The following is a 17,715-nucleotide window of genomic DNA, read 5'->3' as shown; positions in this document are numbered from 1 at the left end:
TGCTGGCGACGCCGCCGCCGTGAACCACAATGAGCCAGAGGAAGCAGGCGGGCGACGTCGCGCCAACTCCGCTTAATTCAGCAGTCGTGCTGGAGAGCCCAAACGGTGGCGCGGGGCATTGATTCATGCCGCCAGTACCTCCCGGTCGGACTGTGAGCAAATGGAGGTAATTGAGGATAATTGGTGAACATTTGAAGGAAAACAAAGGCGGTAGGTGGTCCTAGAGACAGAAGAGGGGAAGACCTGGAAAGGCAGGGCACACACACACACACACGCACACACACACACACACACACACTCGGGCCAGGGCCAGAGCGGTTAGCCCTCTCCAATTAGCTACAGAAGCCCTTTGCGGCGCTACAGAGGAGGAGAACACGTCCCTCAACCCTCATTATTTCACAGCCTAATATTGCGACATGGCCCACAGTGGCCTCCCCACGCCGCCCTTAATTACTGCTGCAGAGGCGCAGAAAGGCAGCATGAAGGACGGCGGGAAGGCGCAAAAGGGCGACGGTGCGGCGGGAAAAAAGGCCCGGCTCTGTGAGTAAGCGCCGCCGTGGGAATGATCCTGAGGGACGGGAGCAGCGGGAGTTTAGGCGATGCTAATCAAGGCTAAGAGCACACACTGTAACTCAGAAGATGTTTCCTGCCCTTCATTAGCGTTGGACAGGGACAGCGTCCCGACGGACGGGTTCCTCCAGAGCTCAGGAAACATTCCTGACTCGGAAGTCTCATTGTGGAGCCCACGCCGCGTCAAAGCCACGGAAGCTCATCCTGGTGCGGTATTCCTGCCCGACTCCGTCAGCATGAAACTGTTCTTTAAAAAACCCCTCTTGGTCTGGGCTGTGAAGTCCTGAGCTGAGAGGCAAAACACCAGTTTCATTATTTAAACCAGAGAAAAAGGCCGGGAGGCTGCAGCCGGGCCGGGCCGAAGGCTCGTGAGAGCGGCCACTTTCACACGCGTGTCGCCATGAAAGTGTCAAGTGCTTCTATTCTGGACTCCGTCTTTCAGAACCGAACACACATTTTAAATAAAAATCCACGGCAAATGTCAGCTTCTAAAGCAGATATGATGAAATAATAAGAGGAGTTCAGGAGAATATAATCAGCGTGAGGTCAGAGGCGTTTACGTGAGGATCGACTTCTTTTAAAGTGCGTTTCTCTGCTAAATACAGTCAGGAACGCGTTTGGAAATTAGCAGCAAATGTCGTGAAGAGCGCTGTTGTGACGGCTGGAGCTCAGCTTCCACTTTCTGCTCTGTTTTTCTTTCATTAAGAATGTAAAATGGGTATTTCTAGCATCAAACAGGCTAATTATTCCCTATTCTCTCTGGTGCAGTTGTGTTTAGAATAAATTCTAATGATGGTTGGCAGTGGTGAGGAGAGAATAAATAAGCCCGCAGTGGGGCGGCACTATTCAGATTATTGTTCTGTTGTTAGCCCGCTGGAGATGCTAGTTTCCAGCTCCGAGGCTAACCTCCCATTACCATCTGGTTTCTGACTCTCGGCTCAGAACATTCTCGGCGAGACGATGGGCAGAGACACTCAATCTCGCCGTGACGGCGACGCCGTGACGGGCGACGCCGCTTGAGGCTCGTTCAAAGCCGAGGCTTGACGAGTGTCGGAGCGCCGCGCGACAGAGTGTGATCTAAGTAGGTTAGCCTTAAAACGTAGCTGTACGTCAAAGCTCCTGTCAAACATCCGTTAAATCTCCACCTTTACAGGAGTTCAGGAGGTCGGTGCCTCCCGCCTGCTCCGAGCCCTCTGCCTCTGGCGGGATAATTGAGCTCGGGAAGATGTAATATATTGTTTCCACCATCTTGTTACCGAGGCTATTAAAACATACATTAATTTATCCAGCCGGCCGTTACGGCCGCGCCGCACACGGAGGGGTTTGAAGGCTAAAGTGGACCTGAAGATGGCGCCGGCCTGTAAATGTGCGGCGGCGGCGTGAGCGATAGAAAAACGGGAGATTGCAGTGGCAAGGTTACCAGTTTTCAATATCTATGAGAGCCGCGTCCATTTACGCGATATTGAGTTTTTAACCGCGAGGCCCATTTGCCTCCTGTTCCGCCGCTCATTCCGTCTGATTTACTGGTGTGTGTGTGCGCCGCCGCATCTATTCATCTGTGTTTAACATCTCCGGGGCCACGGGTTCACCTGCCTGCCCGCTCTCCCGCCGCAGCTTATTAACCGTTGCTGCTAACGGGAGCACTCCTAGTTAATTACATAAATGGATATGTACGCGCTAAAATGTAGAACATCCCGTTTTTATCTCCTAAATCATCCCTCATAAATCCGACTCGTGTCGGCCGGAGCGGCGGCGGCGATGGCGGCGGCGGCTCGCTCCCCCAACGCTCCGAACGCCTTCTCCAAAGGAAGATTCTCCTTAAACGTGTTGCGTAACAGGAGCGGAGCCCGTTTGTTGGTGACGATTTGCTTCTCTTTCACTTTCAAGATATAATTTCATCACGATTTGAGACCTGCCGACCGTTCTCCAGACAGATGGTCGAAGCTGATCGCACGAGGCCGCTAGCGCCACACGGGCTAATCTTTTAAAGTGGATTGAGTCCAGAACTTAACAGATGGTTTCATGTGTGGTGGCGAGGTGGCGTGGATGAAAGAACACAATAATCCAGGAGAGCACGAGGCAGGAAACCCTTCATCCCTCCGGACAAACGCCGCTGCTTAAGTAGCCGTTTAATTACAGAGGAAAAGCCGCTCCGCTGACTAAAACATCAGCGCTGAAAATGGCCGCCGCTTCAACTTTTGATAAACCCAACATGTCACGTCGGCGCCGCCTCCCGGAGCCGCTGCCGGCTCCGGTACCGGCTTTGCAAACAAGAGGCGATGAAGGAGACGGGCGAGCAAACACAACAGCGCGGCGGAATAGCCGCAGTTGGAAGCGGTGGTAAATGACCGTGTTTAGCATCCATCAAGGAGGAAGAGGAAAGTGAAGGGAAGAGGAGCGTCGCTTCCCTGGAGCCTGAATAATGCAACAAATTCTGTTAGAGCAGAAGCCAGTTTATCTGCTCACTGCTGCGCTCGGCAGATGTTTCTACTGGGACCTGTTTTAAACCCATAACAGCATGCTAAGTGACCAGCGCTGAGACGGTTATTAATATTTTCTTTTATGTAAGACAAGACACCACCCCCCCCCCCCTCCCCGCATAATGATATTCACCCCCAATGGAACGATCAGGATTATTATAAATATGCTGACAAAACCCTTTGAAGCTCAATAATATATGTTGCTAAAAAAGTAGGTGTAGAAGTCGCAGGAGATGGCGCCGCCAAACAGCTAATTTCTGTGTAAGTCGCGCCTGCTTTCGAGGTAAAAGAGAGAGGGGCTAAAAATATGCGTATTTGAAGTAAATGCCAAAGGAAATGTGCAGTTTTTAATACTTTCCTGCGAGCTCAAGTTATTTAGAGACGCTAAAAACACCCGAGCAGCAGAAGTTTTCAGGCTGTGTCGCGCTAAAGTGAAAAATGCAACATGCCCTCATCAATCTGGACCCCAGAACGACAGAATTCAAGAATCGCTTCGCGAAATAAAACAAAAATATCGCTCGTATTAGTTTGATTTTAGCTTCACTCGCGGTGGAAATGTGGAAGGATCTGAAGTCAGGCTGCTAATTGGCCAAGTGCCAGATCTTTATATTTACAAAGCTCGCTCTCTTCTGAGCCTCTTGGCAAAAATCAATTATTTCCTTCAAACCCCGGAGAGTTTCAGAAGTCCCGAATCTTCCGAGCAACCAGCCACCGCGGCTCCCGTTTGTTCCGGCGTCCTGATGAGCGGCCGAGGTCGATACCTGAAACGCCAGTTTGAGGGAGTGGACGAGGAACAGGAAGTAAACTCTGCTGTTTATCACCGTCCTATGTTCACATAGAACCCCCCCCCCCCCCCCCTCCATTTTGAGCCTCTTTAGGAAGCTGGCTGAGCAGCGTCCTAGCATCCCGCCTCATTCCTTACACTTACAACTAATGTTTATGCGTATTTGGCTCCTGGGACGTTTAAATGTGTCCCTCTGGGCTCGCCGTAGACCTCCCCAATCACCGTTCTTCCACAATAACCAAAGCCACAGCTAACTCACCGCCCCTCCCCCTCGTCGCGCGTGGCCTCGAACCGCTGCACACATTCAATTTACTCAAGGCTGAAAGAGAATTCCGATGCCGGAGTTCAGCAGAAGAAAAAGAGCGCCGAGGAGGCCGCGCGCGCCTGAATGCAACACGCACCAGAGAAAGGTGTCCAGAAATAGCCAGGCTGGTATTTACCATTCAAAGTCGCTCCATGCTTTCCGCCTGAAAGAGCAAGTCTATTTTTCCTGTTTATTATTTCATAAACACTCAAGGGTGATGGGGGAGGGGGGGGGGGTTGAACTGCACCCATGGGTACCCGTGTCCTGCCTGAATTACTGCTTTCTAATTCCACCAGAGATAAATTGGAGCAAATATTATTCACCGCCTTCAGATCAATGGCTTCATATGAGAGCGGCTGTCACGTGCGCTATTCTCAAATGTCACCTGGATGCCGCGAAGAAAAGCCCCCAAATCCGGGTCTTATGGCGGCTCGGCGGGTCCATATGAAGGAGATTTCTCCGTGGCCTCTTTACAGTCCAGCATCCTCGCTCAGCCGTCACCGCCGCTGCGTTCTGGGAGGGTTGGCATTTGCAGTTAACACCTGAAGGAATCTAATTAACAAGGGAGCTGGGTATTTAATCATGTCTTATGAGTTCACTGTGCACCCTGTACTCCATTTATTAAAAGTATTATGGATTTAAATAAAGCCATCATTCACTGTCACGATTGAAGCCTTCCGAAGGTCTAATCTTAGAGGGGAGAGAATTTCTGACAGAGAACATGGAAGTATTTCAAGTCTGGGACGTGAAAAGGCCAAATTAGCCGATCCGTAAAGCTAAAGAACTGTGGAAAAGGCCAATCAACGCCTTTTAGTACAACTTTATTATTACTAGCAAAATTTTAAAAAAAATAAAGTGTGGGATTAGCCTTAGTTTTTGTCATAATTTGCTACCACATTTAACACAGGAAAATGTTACTGTTGCAGGTGACAAACCGTAGAAAACACTTTTTAGTTATGTTAGCAAAGTTAGCCTCTTTCCTGCTAGTAGTTATCTTTATGTCCAAATGCTCCTACAGGTCACAGTTTTAATAGTTTCGTCCCAGCAGATTATTAGTAAACTATTATTTTGCTAATCGCGCCGTTTAGCTGAAAGTTAAGTAGTTACATTTTAAATTTACGGCGTCTGAATTGAATAAATTAGCATAAATTGAGCCGTCCTACCTGTTTATTGAAGGCCTCCTCAACAGGTGCGCAGGTCAAAACCTTCCCCCTCGGAACCTTCCTCCCCCCCAGGATACAAAGGTTCTGGACCGAACCATGAGACGGCTTAAAAAAGGGGGTGCTGGTATCCTTCAAAGGTGTCTTTAGGGGGGGTCCATGTACAGATTAATGCACATATAAAACTATAAATAACATAGTTCACGACTTGAATTCAAATACTTTTAGAATTAAGACTAAAGCTCTTTTGAAGATGATGCTGCACCAATTCTGATTATCAATATTAAAATAATATTTTTTATTCTTACAAATCCCTGAACGATGTCGTGACCTTACAGATCCCCGTGTCGTCCCTGGGCTAGGCTATACGCCGCGTCCGTAGGTGTTCCCCCGCCAGGCTGCTTCTGTAATTAAAGGGCTGCTGATTTATCCTCTCAGCAGATGTCTGATAGTCACTCCGCGCCTGTGTTTGCTGCCCAGATGCAGCACCCGCTCCAGGAATTAGTCAAACCGCCGATGCGTGGGAATCAGACGTGGCGGGAAGCTGGGGAGGCTCGCCTTCGCCGCCGTTTGGGACGCGTCCCGACAGGTTTGCTTAAATGCATATGGGGGAATTACGCGAATGATCGATGAGAAAAGCAACGCACGGAGACAAAAACGAAGCGGGGGGGAACCTGGGTTTTGCTCGGGCGCCTCCAAAAAACTCGCACCACTGATGGATTAATGAGCGAACGCGGACGCTGGGACGCATTTGATGTTATTTACTGAGCTCATGGGGGTATTTCCTCGCAAACACGACACGGTTGCTCTGGAGGAGGCGGGAAATAATGTGGATGAATGTGGCGTGCTGCTTTCAGGGGCCCTGGCAGGCGTGCAGCACGCTACGTCCCAGCGACCTTCCTGGTTTAAATGATGAGCGCAGCCCGAGCTGGTTCGGAGAGGGCTGCTTCACCTCAGTGAGTGTGGGAACAAAGACGGACAAGATCAAAGACAAACAAGATGGTGGACAGCACAAGACCAGACCCCCGAATACGCGCCGCAGTCTCGTACGATTCCGAGGCTAAGCGACGTAGCGACTTCCTGCTTTAATCACTCTCAGGATGAAGCTGATTAAGTGCGGTGGCGGGAGGCCCGCGGCGCGGCGCTCCTACACGCCCCCCCACCTTCCCCGCACGCTCCATTCTTTGATGTTGTTGTTTTTGTTTGTTGCGCCGCCCCCTCATTTGAATATCACACGGCGAGGGCTCCTACTCGGCCACTCGCTGCGCCTTTGTTGCCGTGATTAAAGCAGGTGTCGCGCAGGGTTGTGTTTGTTAATGACAGTCTGCATTTAAATAGCTGTCACTCGTCTGTCGTGGGGGGGGGGGGGAGGAGGAGAGAAAGCTGGTTTCCGGGCCTCGGGTGTATCGCCGATGCATCTCGTTTACATAAAGTTAACCTAGCTTTGCAAATGAGCGCGCAAAGTTTCGCAGGAGTGTACCTGTAAAGGCGTTCCCTTGATATCGGCGAGCAACGGAAGTTCAAACTTTAAGGTGGGGGGGGGGGGGGGGGGGGGGGGGGCGCTAACGTAGGTGAACCTTGTTTATAGCGCAGATAAAGATACGTAATTAATGCACGTTCTTAATCTCGTGCTGGTCACGACGGGAACGGACGCTTGGCTGAGGTTTTACGATATTTTGAATCCAGCAAACGTTGACGCTTTGGTTTTGGTTCGGTCCAACTTTATTGATAAAGCGCGAGTAACGACCCACGTTGCATTCAGCTGTTTGGGTGCCAGGAAACCCTGAGCAGGACCAGACCAGGAAGGTAGAAGAAGAGGTTGAGGGTTCAAATCCAGGCTTAAACTGGCTTCATCTCCAGCGTTCCCGTTATCCCGGTGCGCGGTATTTAACAGGGAACAGATCGATTCGTTCCGCAAGGCTGTACCTGGAAACGTGATGTTTCCCAACGTGTTTTTGTTGCCGCTTTCTAAAAACAGAACCTGGCCCACAGAGACCGGATCACGCCGCCGTCAGAGGAAGGTGACAGCTGAGAAGAAGCCGTGACATTTCCCGCTGCAGCGGCGATGTTCCGGGATCCTGAGAACAGTTCCGCGCTCGTCTCCGACTCTTCTTTCACTGGCAACAACGCCGATCAAGACAAGAGCTGCGAAGGGCCCGCGTGGCGGCAACAATGGCGCCGTCCTTGAAAAGCGAGTCGACCAACGGCCCCCGCGTTAGCATTGTTTGATTGTTTAGCTGCCCTTGTTATGTGGGGAAAGCTAAACTCTCCGCTAATGAACCACTTTCCTGCTTCTTTAAAACAACAGCAGGAGGCGGAATTGCCTTCTGGAAATAATTATCCATAATCACGCTGTTTGTGTCGCTATCAGTGGCGTTAGCTTACCTTTGCACTTAATCACTGTTTGTTTACTATCACCCAGGGGTTCCGTAAATGTAAATATGGGCTCAAACTTCTGAGGCGACAGCGGGTCCATAAATGGGTTTTAAAGACAAATCGTGTTAAAGCTCTTTTTATTAACAGTGAGACAGCAGGCCGGTCGTTACGCTCACCTATCGATCGCCTCGTACCGTCAGGAAGGAGATTAGCGGTCAACTTTCAACACCTCAATCAATAATCATCTCCCTAATTGGGTGTTAGCAAGAGAAAACACAGCCTGTTGTCGCGGGAAGAAGGAAAACAAGGTCGGTTTTTTGGAGGTTGAACTTTATAATCCAGGACGAAGTCGACGAACAGCCGGATGAATCGGAGCGGACGGAGGAGACGGTTCTCCTCAATTCGATCCTGTGGAGTTCGGCTTTGGCAGAAAATCTGACAACGTCAATTTTTAAAGCCTTGCTTGATTTTTTTTTTTTTCGTTTTTTTTCTCACGGTTTGAGACAAACCGAAAAGTTGAGGTTTTGATTCTCGGCTAATCCGTTATTATTTTTTTAAATTTTTTTTAGTGATGAGCTGAAGTTCTAACAAGTAAAAGTCCAGGTTTTGGTGTTTCTGGTCATTTTCCCATCCGACCCGGCCTCCAAGGTCAGAGCCGCGGTCGCTAACTGTTGCTATGAATGTAGCGAAGGAGAAATGGAGCTAAAGACGTGAACCAATAACGCCATCATCGTCATTTGGATGGAACCATTTTTCCACGTTTCCAGTGCAGAGCTGAAGAGCTCAGTTGATCTGTTCCAACAACTGGATCCTGCTGAAACCGACATTCGAGTAGAACCGATTCGGATCGGAAACGGTCGACAGAAGGTCCCTCACAATATCGTCTCCCCAACTGGGTTCAGCTCATTTCATTCTGGTCTATTATGTTGATGGAACTGGCCCGATCTGGTGTGGCGGGCGTGTGACCCGGGAGCCTCACGGGGGGGTCACACGTCCGGGATCTAATGACAATACTGGCATCCGTCATTAAAAGTGATTAAACGTGTAAAATGTTGGTGTTTCTCTGGTGAGCAGCGCTGGTGCTGGAGAGGAGCCTTAATCTGCTGAGTCGGCGTCACGGAACGAAGCAGAAGAGATAATCTATCAATCCCATTTGTGTGTGTTTTTAATATTTGGGCCTTTTAAGCTGCGTGGGCCGGGCGGGGGAGGGGCGGCGGCGCTGTGTTTTTAATACAACATTTTACGGGTAATTTATTCATTTTTCTTTGTTGTTTTTTTTTTTACATCATCCTCAAACAACATCGTTCATTTCTGTTCACTCCAGATGGAAAATGTGCAGTTTTCTCCTCTTTTCTGGCCTCGTGCTAACGTCCATTTGCTCAGCGGCGCTCTCGGTCTTGTTTATTGAGCATCCGCATCATGTCAAGCCCCTTTTTTTGTTGTTGATTTCCCGTTGATTGGACCCACTCTGACTTTGCAATTTCATGATAATGTTATTTTTGAGAAGGGTTAGAAATGAAATGTAGCTTCTCCATAATTCATTTCGGCGCTCTGCAATCAGCGGTTCGGGGGGTTTATCTCTGTTTATACGTTTCCTGCGAGCGCTTAAGTCACCTAGCGTGAACCCAGAAGAATTTCCAGTTTATCACAAGCCCGGGTCCTGACCGGACGCTGCGGGGGACGGCTATGAAGACTAGCGGGCCGTGCCTTAAGCCAGTGCTGATGGTAGGGGAGCCGCAGCACCTCTTTCCTCTCCAGCGCTTCATCCGGCTCCCAGGGGACGGCTGGTAAACACCCAACGTCAACCCGGAGGCCAATTAGCCTGCGAGATGGGCCCGGAGAGAGGCCTGCCGGGGGGGGGGGGGGACTTAATTCGAAGAGCAGACTCTGTGAGAGTTCAGCCATCCTAATCTCTAATAGCTCCCGTCCCGGGGGTCCCGCTCAGGCTTTGGGGAAATATAAACGAGTTTTTATTGTTTTTCTACCAAAGACGGCGAAGGGAACGCCGGGCGAGTTCGTCCAATCATGGCGCTATGATGTAAAAAAGAGAAACGCAGCAGGCGCGGAGGGGGTGTTACTCGGTGACCCGGAAAGGCGGCTCCGCCCACCGACGGCGCGTGCATGCTAACGACGGCCCCTCTGGCTGCTGAGGAACTGAGGTTCGTCTGCAGTTTCGCACCAATTGTGGCTTTTTAAACCGACACGGCTGAGAGAGTCTAAAAGAAAACATAGTTAGCAGCAGATCACCAAACTGTTAATTAGCATCACGCGGTATCCAAGCAACAGCGACGGGGCGCTGCGCGGAATTAGCCGGGCGCCATCCTGCTCCTGTTGCCGCCGTTTGGCCACCGTCCCGCTCTCACTTCACACCCTCGGCGTGTTTCAGGCCTGGTTTCAGACGCCACATTTGTCACGAGCTGCTAGCGGCCATCAGGAGCGAAAGCGCTGGCTTCGGACGGACGCAGAACCCAACCGGGCCGCAGCCTCTCTTCCAAACAAACGCCAACGGCGTCGCTGCCCCCGTTAGCGCCGTTAGAAACCTTAAATGTTGCAGCAACCGTCTGTGGAAAGACTCGTTTACCAAATCCTGTGCTGAGTTTCCCTCTCCAGCTCAGAGCGCTGACCTTACAGCACGGGTGGTGGAAGCGGAACGCCAACTACGAGCCCCAGTGCTCTCCTCTAACCTTTGGCCTCGCTAATGCTCTTACGGCTGAACGGGAGCATCTCCCTGCGGCCGCGCCGAGGCTGTTCTCGCCACAGATTAACAGACACGCATCCGGACTATGATATTCAGGTTGTAGCTTGTGTGTGCTAGCTCGGTTTAAAAAGAAAACACGCGTTCCCATGTCCCCTCACCTGACTGTTCCACTGCTGGTTTCAGGGCAGCAGAACTGGCTGTTCCAGTGCAAACGGGACCAGGAGAGAACTCTCCTCGTTCCCTCATGTTAGCTGGTTTGGGCGGAATGAAAGCTAGCTCATGGCTGTTGTGTTTCAGCCTAATGGTGAGCTGGTCCTGAGTTTGTTTTCTTCACCTTCTCCCTGGATCTGCGTGGGTTTCCTCCCACAGACCAAAGTCATGCAGGTCAGGTTAATTGGCGACTGGAAATTCCCCACAGGTGATAAAGCAAGTGTGAATATTTATAAGCTAAGATAGAACAGGAAAGGTGTTCGTAAAGGGCTCCGAGAGCTCAAGACAAAAGAGGGTCCGTTCGGGGGTTGGTCAGTGATGCCGATGTTGGCGGCCTCATCGGTTTAAGAACATTAGCTAGCACGGGTAAGTAACGACGATGAAATAACGCCGGTGGTGACTTGATTGTCTCCCGGGGGACTCGCACAGTCGATGGTGTTCAAACCCCGACAGATAGGTCACGTGTGCTTATAGCTAGAGCCGGACTAGCTTTTTGCTAATTGTATGTGGTCACGAGGGACACGGGCAACCTCATCCTGTTAGGATAATGAAGCGTAGCTCCTCGTGCTTTAATGTAAACTGGATGGATAAAACTGAGGACTATTTTCAGAGTTGCTGCTGTTGAAAGAGCTAATTGTTAGCATTGCGTCGGGTTCCCAAGAGCCTCCAGGACGCGCTTCGAAAAATACTGAAGTAAAAGTGTGGAGCTCTGTCACGACGCCCTGAGCGGATTTCACCCGGCGCCACTCTTTTGGGGGGGTTATCCTGGTTGATTGTGGACTTTCTGCTGGACACGGGCCATAAAGCTTCGCAGGCACCGGCGGCCTAACGAGGCTGGAGCAGAAGCTGCCCTTCCATCGCGTGTTCTTCAGAAAATGAGACGAGGGAGGAGAAACAGCGAGTCGGAGGCAGTAGCCGGCGTCCCCGGGGACACGAGCTAGCATGGTCTGCCAGCCTGTCACACAGGAGCCGCTGCCTTTGTGACAAACTGGCAGACGAACATCTTTGGCTCCTGCGGCTCCTCCGCGCTCCCTTCCTCCTCCTCAGACAACAGCCCGGGTGCGTGACCAGACGGCTTCCTCGCCACGCCGCGTGCCGGTGGATGTCGGCGCGCTCCTGAACCCGGAGCTGTCAAAACGCCGCCAAAGGTCAGAGTACGGATTTAATTACTTTTTCCGCTGCGTCTCAGGCGTGCGCGGCGCTGAAGAGCAACAAATATCCCAGCTAACCCCGACATTATTAGCTCGCGGCGGGGAAGTCCTCCGCGGCGGACAGACTGACACGTTCTGCTTTAAGAGGTGAGGTCCGGGCAGCCCGGAACCCTTCTGAGGCGCTCTCCATTACAGCGTCCATGAGAGGGGTGTAAAAGGCGGAGAGCGCCGCGGCGCCGCTCGGCTGCACAGCGGCTTCACACGTGTCAGCCTTCACAATTAAGAGCCGAAGTTTCTCCTCGGAACTTCGCCACAAAGGGAATTCTTTTCCTCTTGCGGCGGCCTTAAAGATTCCCGAGCAAACATGGAGACGGGCCAGCGCGGGCCCGGCGCGGTCCAGACGGTGAATCACTGGTGCCCAGGGACTCGGAGGTGCCCACGTATGCAGATGTGTGGAGATTATTCAGATGTGTGGACGCTCCGCCCTCCGGGGTCGCCCCGCTGCCGGGCCGCGCTCGCTCCCCCGTGTGTAATACCCCCCCCCCGCGCCCCTCCACCTTCAGAGTCGGAGGAGCGATGACTGATTTCAGAGGCGGCAACGCCGGTGGGCCGCCCACGCCGGCTCCCGACGCACGAGTGGCCGCGTGACGTCCCGCTTTTGGAATTCCAGGTGATGGATGGCTCGTCCGGGGAAGAGCGGCGGCTTCAGATGCCAAATCCTGCGAGCGTTCTTCCAGTTGTTGTTATTTCGTCTGTCTGGGATTGCAGAAGGCGATCAAAGCTGACAGGATCAAAGAGGCTTCGGACGCTTTTAAACTGTACGGAGGAAAATAAGGAATTAACGTTCAGGACCTCCCTCAACACACTGAGGTCAACCAGATATTTGCGTGCCAGCTGCAGCTGGATGCGCTAATTTCCGACGCCTCCACCACCAACAGGGGTATCGATCTCTAATACGCCCATCACAAACGCCTCCGCCCCCTCAGAGACACCGGGGGGGGGGGACAGCTAGCAGCTGTGCACACGGTTGAGCCGGCGTGCTAGCTTTGAAAAAGGGCAGATCTGATAAATGGTCGGCGCGAGAAATTAGCTGGCTTATAGGAAAAGGCAAAGCCCGGCTGATGTAATTAAATCCCCCGTATTAAAAAGCAAAGATTAAGAGCGTCTTTAATGGATCGATAATGATGGAGATACGAGACAAAGATGACGAATCCAAGTGCTTGAGAAATAGTGCACTTAAGCGAGCAATTAATATGTCAGGGGACAAAAAAAGCCTGGTAAAGTGAATGTAAGGATGCCTGGATGGGCCATTATTTTGGATTATCGCTATTGATTTGGTCCCTATCAGCCTGTGTGTGCTAACGTTGCTATTGACTCGTAGCTTTGAGCAGATTTTAATGGATGCCTCCGTCCCGGACAACATCTTTGAGGACGGTTCCGGGTACGGATCCAGAAGGCGCTCGCCGTTTGTTTTTCCCCGTCTTTCTCTTCTGCTTATTTGTTTATTCACGCTGTCAAAAAAAAACAGGGACCAGGAGACCCCGAGTCAATATGGCTGCCGGCCAGGAGCGGCTAATTTCTCTGGCTGAGCTTCAAGCGTTCCGCATCGCCGGAGTGAAGGAGAGAAACGTGGAAAATCTTTGACCTCGCGGCTGCGCTTACATTGGGGTCCTTTTCGCCTCGCCGTAGACCCGCAGCATCAGGCTCCGCCCCCTTCGGCCTCTTTTTCTGGCTCCGCTGAAGCAGAAACGATGGGCTCTCGGAGGAGATCTGGGGGGGATTTTCTGTGTCTTCAATTATGTTCCACTTACTGACACGCTTCTATACATTAACTGGGTGAAATTAGGAAATCAAGCCGCGGCGCTATCTCAGACCATTGCACCGCTCCCCCGCTATTGATCGCAGACTATAATATACGGCGTTATTGATCCCCAACACAAACATTATAATTGCTAACACACCATTTCTGCCGCTTGGCACAAAAATAAGCACCACGGAGGAGTCGATCCCTTACTTAAAACTGTTCACTTGTCAATACTTTAGAACATTAGAGTCACGCTAACTGTGAGCACATTTTTCTTGAAATCAGACGTAGATGGACGCCAATTTTTGAGGTATAAACGGCTGCTGGTTCCTCTCAGGACAGTTCAGCTCCACTTCCTGCTTTGATTTAAGCTAACGGGAAGTGGCGGATTGAGCTAAATTTGGACAGAGGTGACGTGTTCATGCTAGCTAACTCCTTGTTTTTCTTTTCTGTGCAGGGATCCACAAACTTATGCTAGGAAGCAACAACCTGGTGGCTAAATCTACCCCAATTTAGCATCATCTGCTACCTTCCTCTCCTCCCTTTTGTTGAACGTCACATTACAAACACCTCTGCGGCCAGTGTTGCTACCTCATTAGCTATTAAGGAAAATCGACGGGCCCCCACAGTCCAGCCTGCGAAGCTCGGCGCCTTGGTGAGGTTGCTTTGCTTTTATGACTCTAAATCAGCCTAATTAAAGCTCCCGTAAATGATGGATTAACAGATAACCAGGGATTGACGAGGCCTAATCGCCTTTAATCACCTGATTGACGACCAGCTCCTCACCTTTAAGGCATTCCGCCTCTCGTTTCAGACGAACCCGCCCGGTATTTGAGTCGCTCTGCCAGGTAGATTCTTGCTGTCTGTCGCTCACATCGTCTCAAAGTGCTCCGCAATTATTTTGCAGCGGAGAAGACAATTTTATCGGCGCCTCACACCTGACTTCACCGCGCTAAATGGTTTAGGATGAATGGTGGCGTAAACCTCCAAAGAAAAGATTTGTGTCTGAAAGGCAACACGTCCACAGACACACAGCCCCCCCACTCAACCACCCGCTGCTTTTGTTGGCGCCGCTATTGTTGCCCCCCCGCCGCTCGCATCGCTGCTCCTTCCTCAGCTCCGCCACCTTCTAACGTCGCGCCGCTGCTGCTAATTTGAAGATACGAGAGAACAAACAAACAAAAAAAAAAGAAACACTTTTTTTTTGTTGTTTGATGATATAAAACAAACATATCACGAAATAAAATGGCATCAAGTTCAACCACAAAGGTAAAGTCAGAGTGGGTCATTTGCAGCTCGCTACTGCCCTCTGGCGGCCAGGAATAACCGGGCACTCCACACTTGATCATATTGATTAACTGACTATAGATTGCAACTCTGGTCCTGACGCCAGCGGGTTTTCACCGCTTCCTGCCAGAACCGTGGCGGGCGGCTAAATTACAGCTCGTTCCTGTTGATCAAAAAAAATAAATCAAGACTCAGAGATCCGATGTGATCAGCACAGTGACTTTATTGAGGCTCTCGGGTCTCATTTCTTTGTCTGCACGTCATCCCTCGTTACGTCGAAAATTTCTATTTCCTTGATGATCCGGTCCGCGATGATTTTTTCGTTTGCGCAAAGCATCCGTCGGGACATCAGATCGAAGGGTCCCCCTGAGAGAAAAATGACCCGTTTTAGCATTGGTGCTGTTTAAAGGTGGAATGGAGCGGCAGGCGCCGGCCCGAACGCACCGTTCACATCCATCAGGACTCCCCCCGCTTCGGTAACGATGACCGCCCCGGCGGCGATGTCCCAGCAGTGGATCCCGATCTCGAAGAAGGCCTCCACGGCCCCCGTTGCTACTAGACACATGTTAGTGGCGGCGGTCCCAGACCCGCGCAGCCTGCCGGGACAACATTAACCCGTCATGGAAGGGGGACACACAGCCATTAGCCGTGCTAGCTAATCAATCAGACACGCTAAAGCTGGTATAGCTTGAGGAGTTACCCGTGCACCGGGATGCAGAGGATCTTCTGCATGGAGCTGAAGATCTTGCTGACTACCTCCTTGCGCCTGTCGGTCCCGTGCTCAGAGATGATAATGGACTTCCTGATTTCTGCAATGGAAGCACGCCTGGGGATTATTATTACGCTCCGACAGGTTTAATTATAGACGCAAAGATGCTATTACTCATACCGCACCAGTCAAAGAGTCCCGCCACCGAATGTCACTGAACCTTTCTATTTATTCATTTAGCCGGAATGTGTTATTATTGTTATCGGAAAACCATCTGTTCTAACCTTCCGGATCAGCCTTCCAAATATTGGATTTCAGTTTCAAAGCCACGATGGTCGGACAAAAGTCGGGGTTTTTGTCACAAAGATCGTGTCTGATGAACTTGTGTCTGGAGTTAGCAGCAGAGGAGGCTAACTAGCTGCAGCAGTTTAGAGGAAACGGGCAAACTCGCCTTGCACATCGGAGACCTGGATCTTCTCGTCGTTGCAGAAAGCTCCTTTCCCCTTCCGGGCCTTGTACATCTTGTCCTCCAAGCAGCTGTACACCACCCCGAACTCCAACTGGAAGCAGGCGACGTTGATTTTTCGGATATTTCACGTGGGGAAAACATCTAAAATGTGAGTGAGCGGCACCTGCTTGTTGACGGCGAAGGCGATCGACACGGCCACAAACGGGAATCTGCGAACGACAAGCGGCACCGTCACTGAGCCGGGTTCGGGTTCTGGTCTTGTGAACGCCGGCGCTGTGGGTGAGCGGGTCTTACCCGTGGACAAAGTTGGTGGTTCCATCCACGGGGTCGATGATCCAGGTGGGTTTGTCCGTTAAGATGCAGGCCTGCCCGTTGGCCACCGACTCCTCCCCGATGAAGCTGCGGCAAAGACGCGGGAAAAGTTCAACGTGGAAAAGCGGCAGCGGGAATTTCGGCGCCTGCGGGCGCGTCTCACCAGTGCGTCCCCTCTCCGAATTCCTTCTTCAGGGACCCGATGATGATCTTCTCCACCCTCTCGTCGGTCTTGGTGACCAGATCCACGGCCGAGCTCTTGGTCTGGACCTTAATCTCGCTCTCTCCGGCTTTCCTGACCTCCTAAACGAGTCCAGATGGGAACAAAATGTACAAGGGAACCCACTTCCATCCTGGAACCCGGACTTTACCCACCTCTCCGGCGATTCTCGCCACCTCGACTGCGAAGTCGTAGGCCTTCTGCCAGGGATCTTCCATTTCCTTTACAGACTGGGAGCTAACTGGGAAACTGTGTGAGAGGAGACAAACAGGAAGAAGCAAGCAGAAGGTGTCAGAGCCCCCACCTCCTCGAGCGCTTACAAAAGACCGGGTTGCGTAACGATGCCCCGGTTGCCCGTTCCTGCTGCATTATTGCACATCACCTCTCAGAGGTAGAACATCGAGCTGTCACCATTACAGAGGGAAACAGCTGGGGTGGGTGTGGTGCACGCTACACACGCGCACTTTCCGGATCAGAAAAAAAAAAAGTTTCCGAAAATAAAATACCGAGTTGGAGAATTGCAATCATCACTGCATTTGTCAGCTTTATTTACCTCTGGAAGAGGCCGCGGCCGTGATTTACAGTCACTATTATTCATGAGAAGCTCCGAAGTAAAGAGAAGAATGAAGCGGGTAGCATCAAAGCGGGAGGCGCGAGCATTTACGTGAAGAAAACCCAGCTGCTTCCAGCCGGTTTGGAGGAGTCTTACCTTGTGGAGTCACGGGAGGCTGCTGGAGGTGTGACTCCGAGACGCCTCAGCAAGTTCTCTTAAAAACTCTGAGGCAACCTGAGATGACGCACGGGGAAAATTACCAGGCCCGCCCTCCTTTCTGTGCCCTGCGGGTGGAGAGGGTGGAGGAGGACATCCTCCACCCATCAGGCGGACCTGCAGCGACTCGGTGCCAGAGAGGAGCCCTCCTCCAGAGCCCCCTCAACCAGAGAGGAGCCCTCCTCCAGAGCCCCCTCAACCAGAGAGGAGCCCTCCTCCAGAGCCCCCTCAAGTCGCGGCTCCCGACGAGTCGCAGCCCAGGTGCGGGCTTTAGGGACCACCTTTAGTGTGACCATTCCAAACAATTGCTTCCCCCCCCCACCTGCGGTTCCCCAGGCTCAGACCCCTCTCTGGTGGGGCGCCGCCCAGGTCTGGTGTGGGGCAACTTGGCCCTGTCGCAAGCCCGGTTGTT

At 51.6% G+C, this 17,715-nt stretch overlaps 2 protein-coding genes and 1 long non-coding RNA gene across 4 annotated transcripts in view; 1 reads left to right on the top strand and 2 right to left on the bottom strand.

Annotated features, from left to right (window-relative positions):
- LOC130514104 (cadherin-7-like) overlaps positions 1–4,654 on the bottom strand; it is a 72,166-nt gene extending 67,512 nt beyond the window's left edge. The window contains exon 1 of the mRNA XM_057013466.1: positions 4,524–4,654. The gene's annotated coding sequence lies outside the window, so the exon portion shown is untranslated. The remainder of the gene's footprint in view (positions 1–4,523) is intronic.
- Positions 1–15,020, top strand: part of LOC130514109 (uncharacterized) — a 29,774-nt gene extending 14,754 nt beyond the window's left edge. The window contains exon 4 of the long non-coding RNA XR_008946915.1: positions 13,995–15,020. This is a non-coding gene — a long non-coding RNA (uncharacterized LOC130514109). The remainder of the gene's footprint in view (positions 1–13,994) is intronic.
- A 7-nt stretch (positions 15,021–15,027) lies between these two features.
- On the bottom strand, positions 15,028–17,471 carry LOC130514108 (inositol monophosphatase 1-like). Of its 2 annotated transcripts, none has more exons than XM_057013475.1 (9): positions 17,244–17,471; positions 16,690–16,783; positions 16,478–16,617; positions 16,297–16,401; positions 16,166–16,211; positions 15,985–16,093; positions 15,525–15,633; positions 15,269–15,420; positions 15,028–15,190 (listed from the first exon to the last, which is right to left on the bottom strand). In XM_057013475.1, exons 2-9 carry the CDS (start codon positions 16,750–16,752, stop codon positions 15,066–15,068), a joined length of 849 nt encoding a protein of 282 aa, XP_056869455.1. In that variant the 5' UTR covers positions 16,753–16,783; positions 17,244–17,471; the 3' UTR covers positions 15,028–15,065. The 2 variants fall into 2 exon arrangements, with proteins under 2 accessions (XP_056869455.1, XP_056869456.1); XM_057013476.1 differs by lacking the exon at positions 17,244–17,471 and adding an exon at positions 17,088–17,112.
- Positions 17,472–17,715: the final 244 nt, after the last annotated feature.

The sequence above is a fragment of the Takifugu flavidus genome, chromosome 17 (genome assembly GCF_003711565.1).
Source record: "Takifugu flavidus isolate HTHZ2018 chromosome 17, ASM371156v2, whole genome shotgun sequence".
Taxonomy (NCBI): Eukaryota; Metazoa; Chordata; class Actinopteri; order Tetraodontiformes; family Tetraodontidae; genus Takifugu; species Takifugu flavidus.
The sequence above is the reverse complement of the archived record's forward strand: the minus strand, read 5'-3'. Positions and strand labels throughout refer to the sequence as shown.

What these genes read in the sequence shown, in the direction of transcription:
- LOC130514108 (XM_057013475.1), bottom strand. Translation starts at nt 16,752, where the DNA reads ATGGAAGATCCCTGGCAGAAGGCCTACGACTTCGCAGTCGAGGTGGCG. An exon ending in CCAGGTCTCCGATGTGCAAG is followed by an intron (nt 15,634 to 15,984) that starts GCGAGTTTGCCC and finishes CTTCCATTGCAG; the next exon opens with AAATCAGGAAGTCCATTATC. An exon ending in AGTCCTGATGGATGTGAACG is followed by an intron (nt 15,191 to 15,268) that starts GTGCGTTCGGGC and finishes TTTTTCTCTCAG; the next exon opens with GGGGACCCTTCGATCTGATG.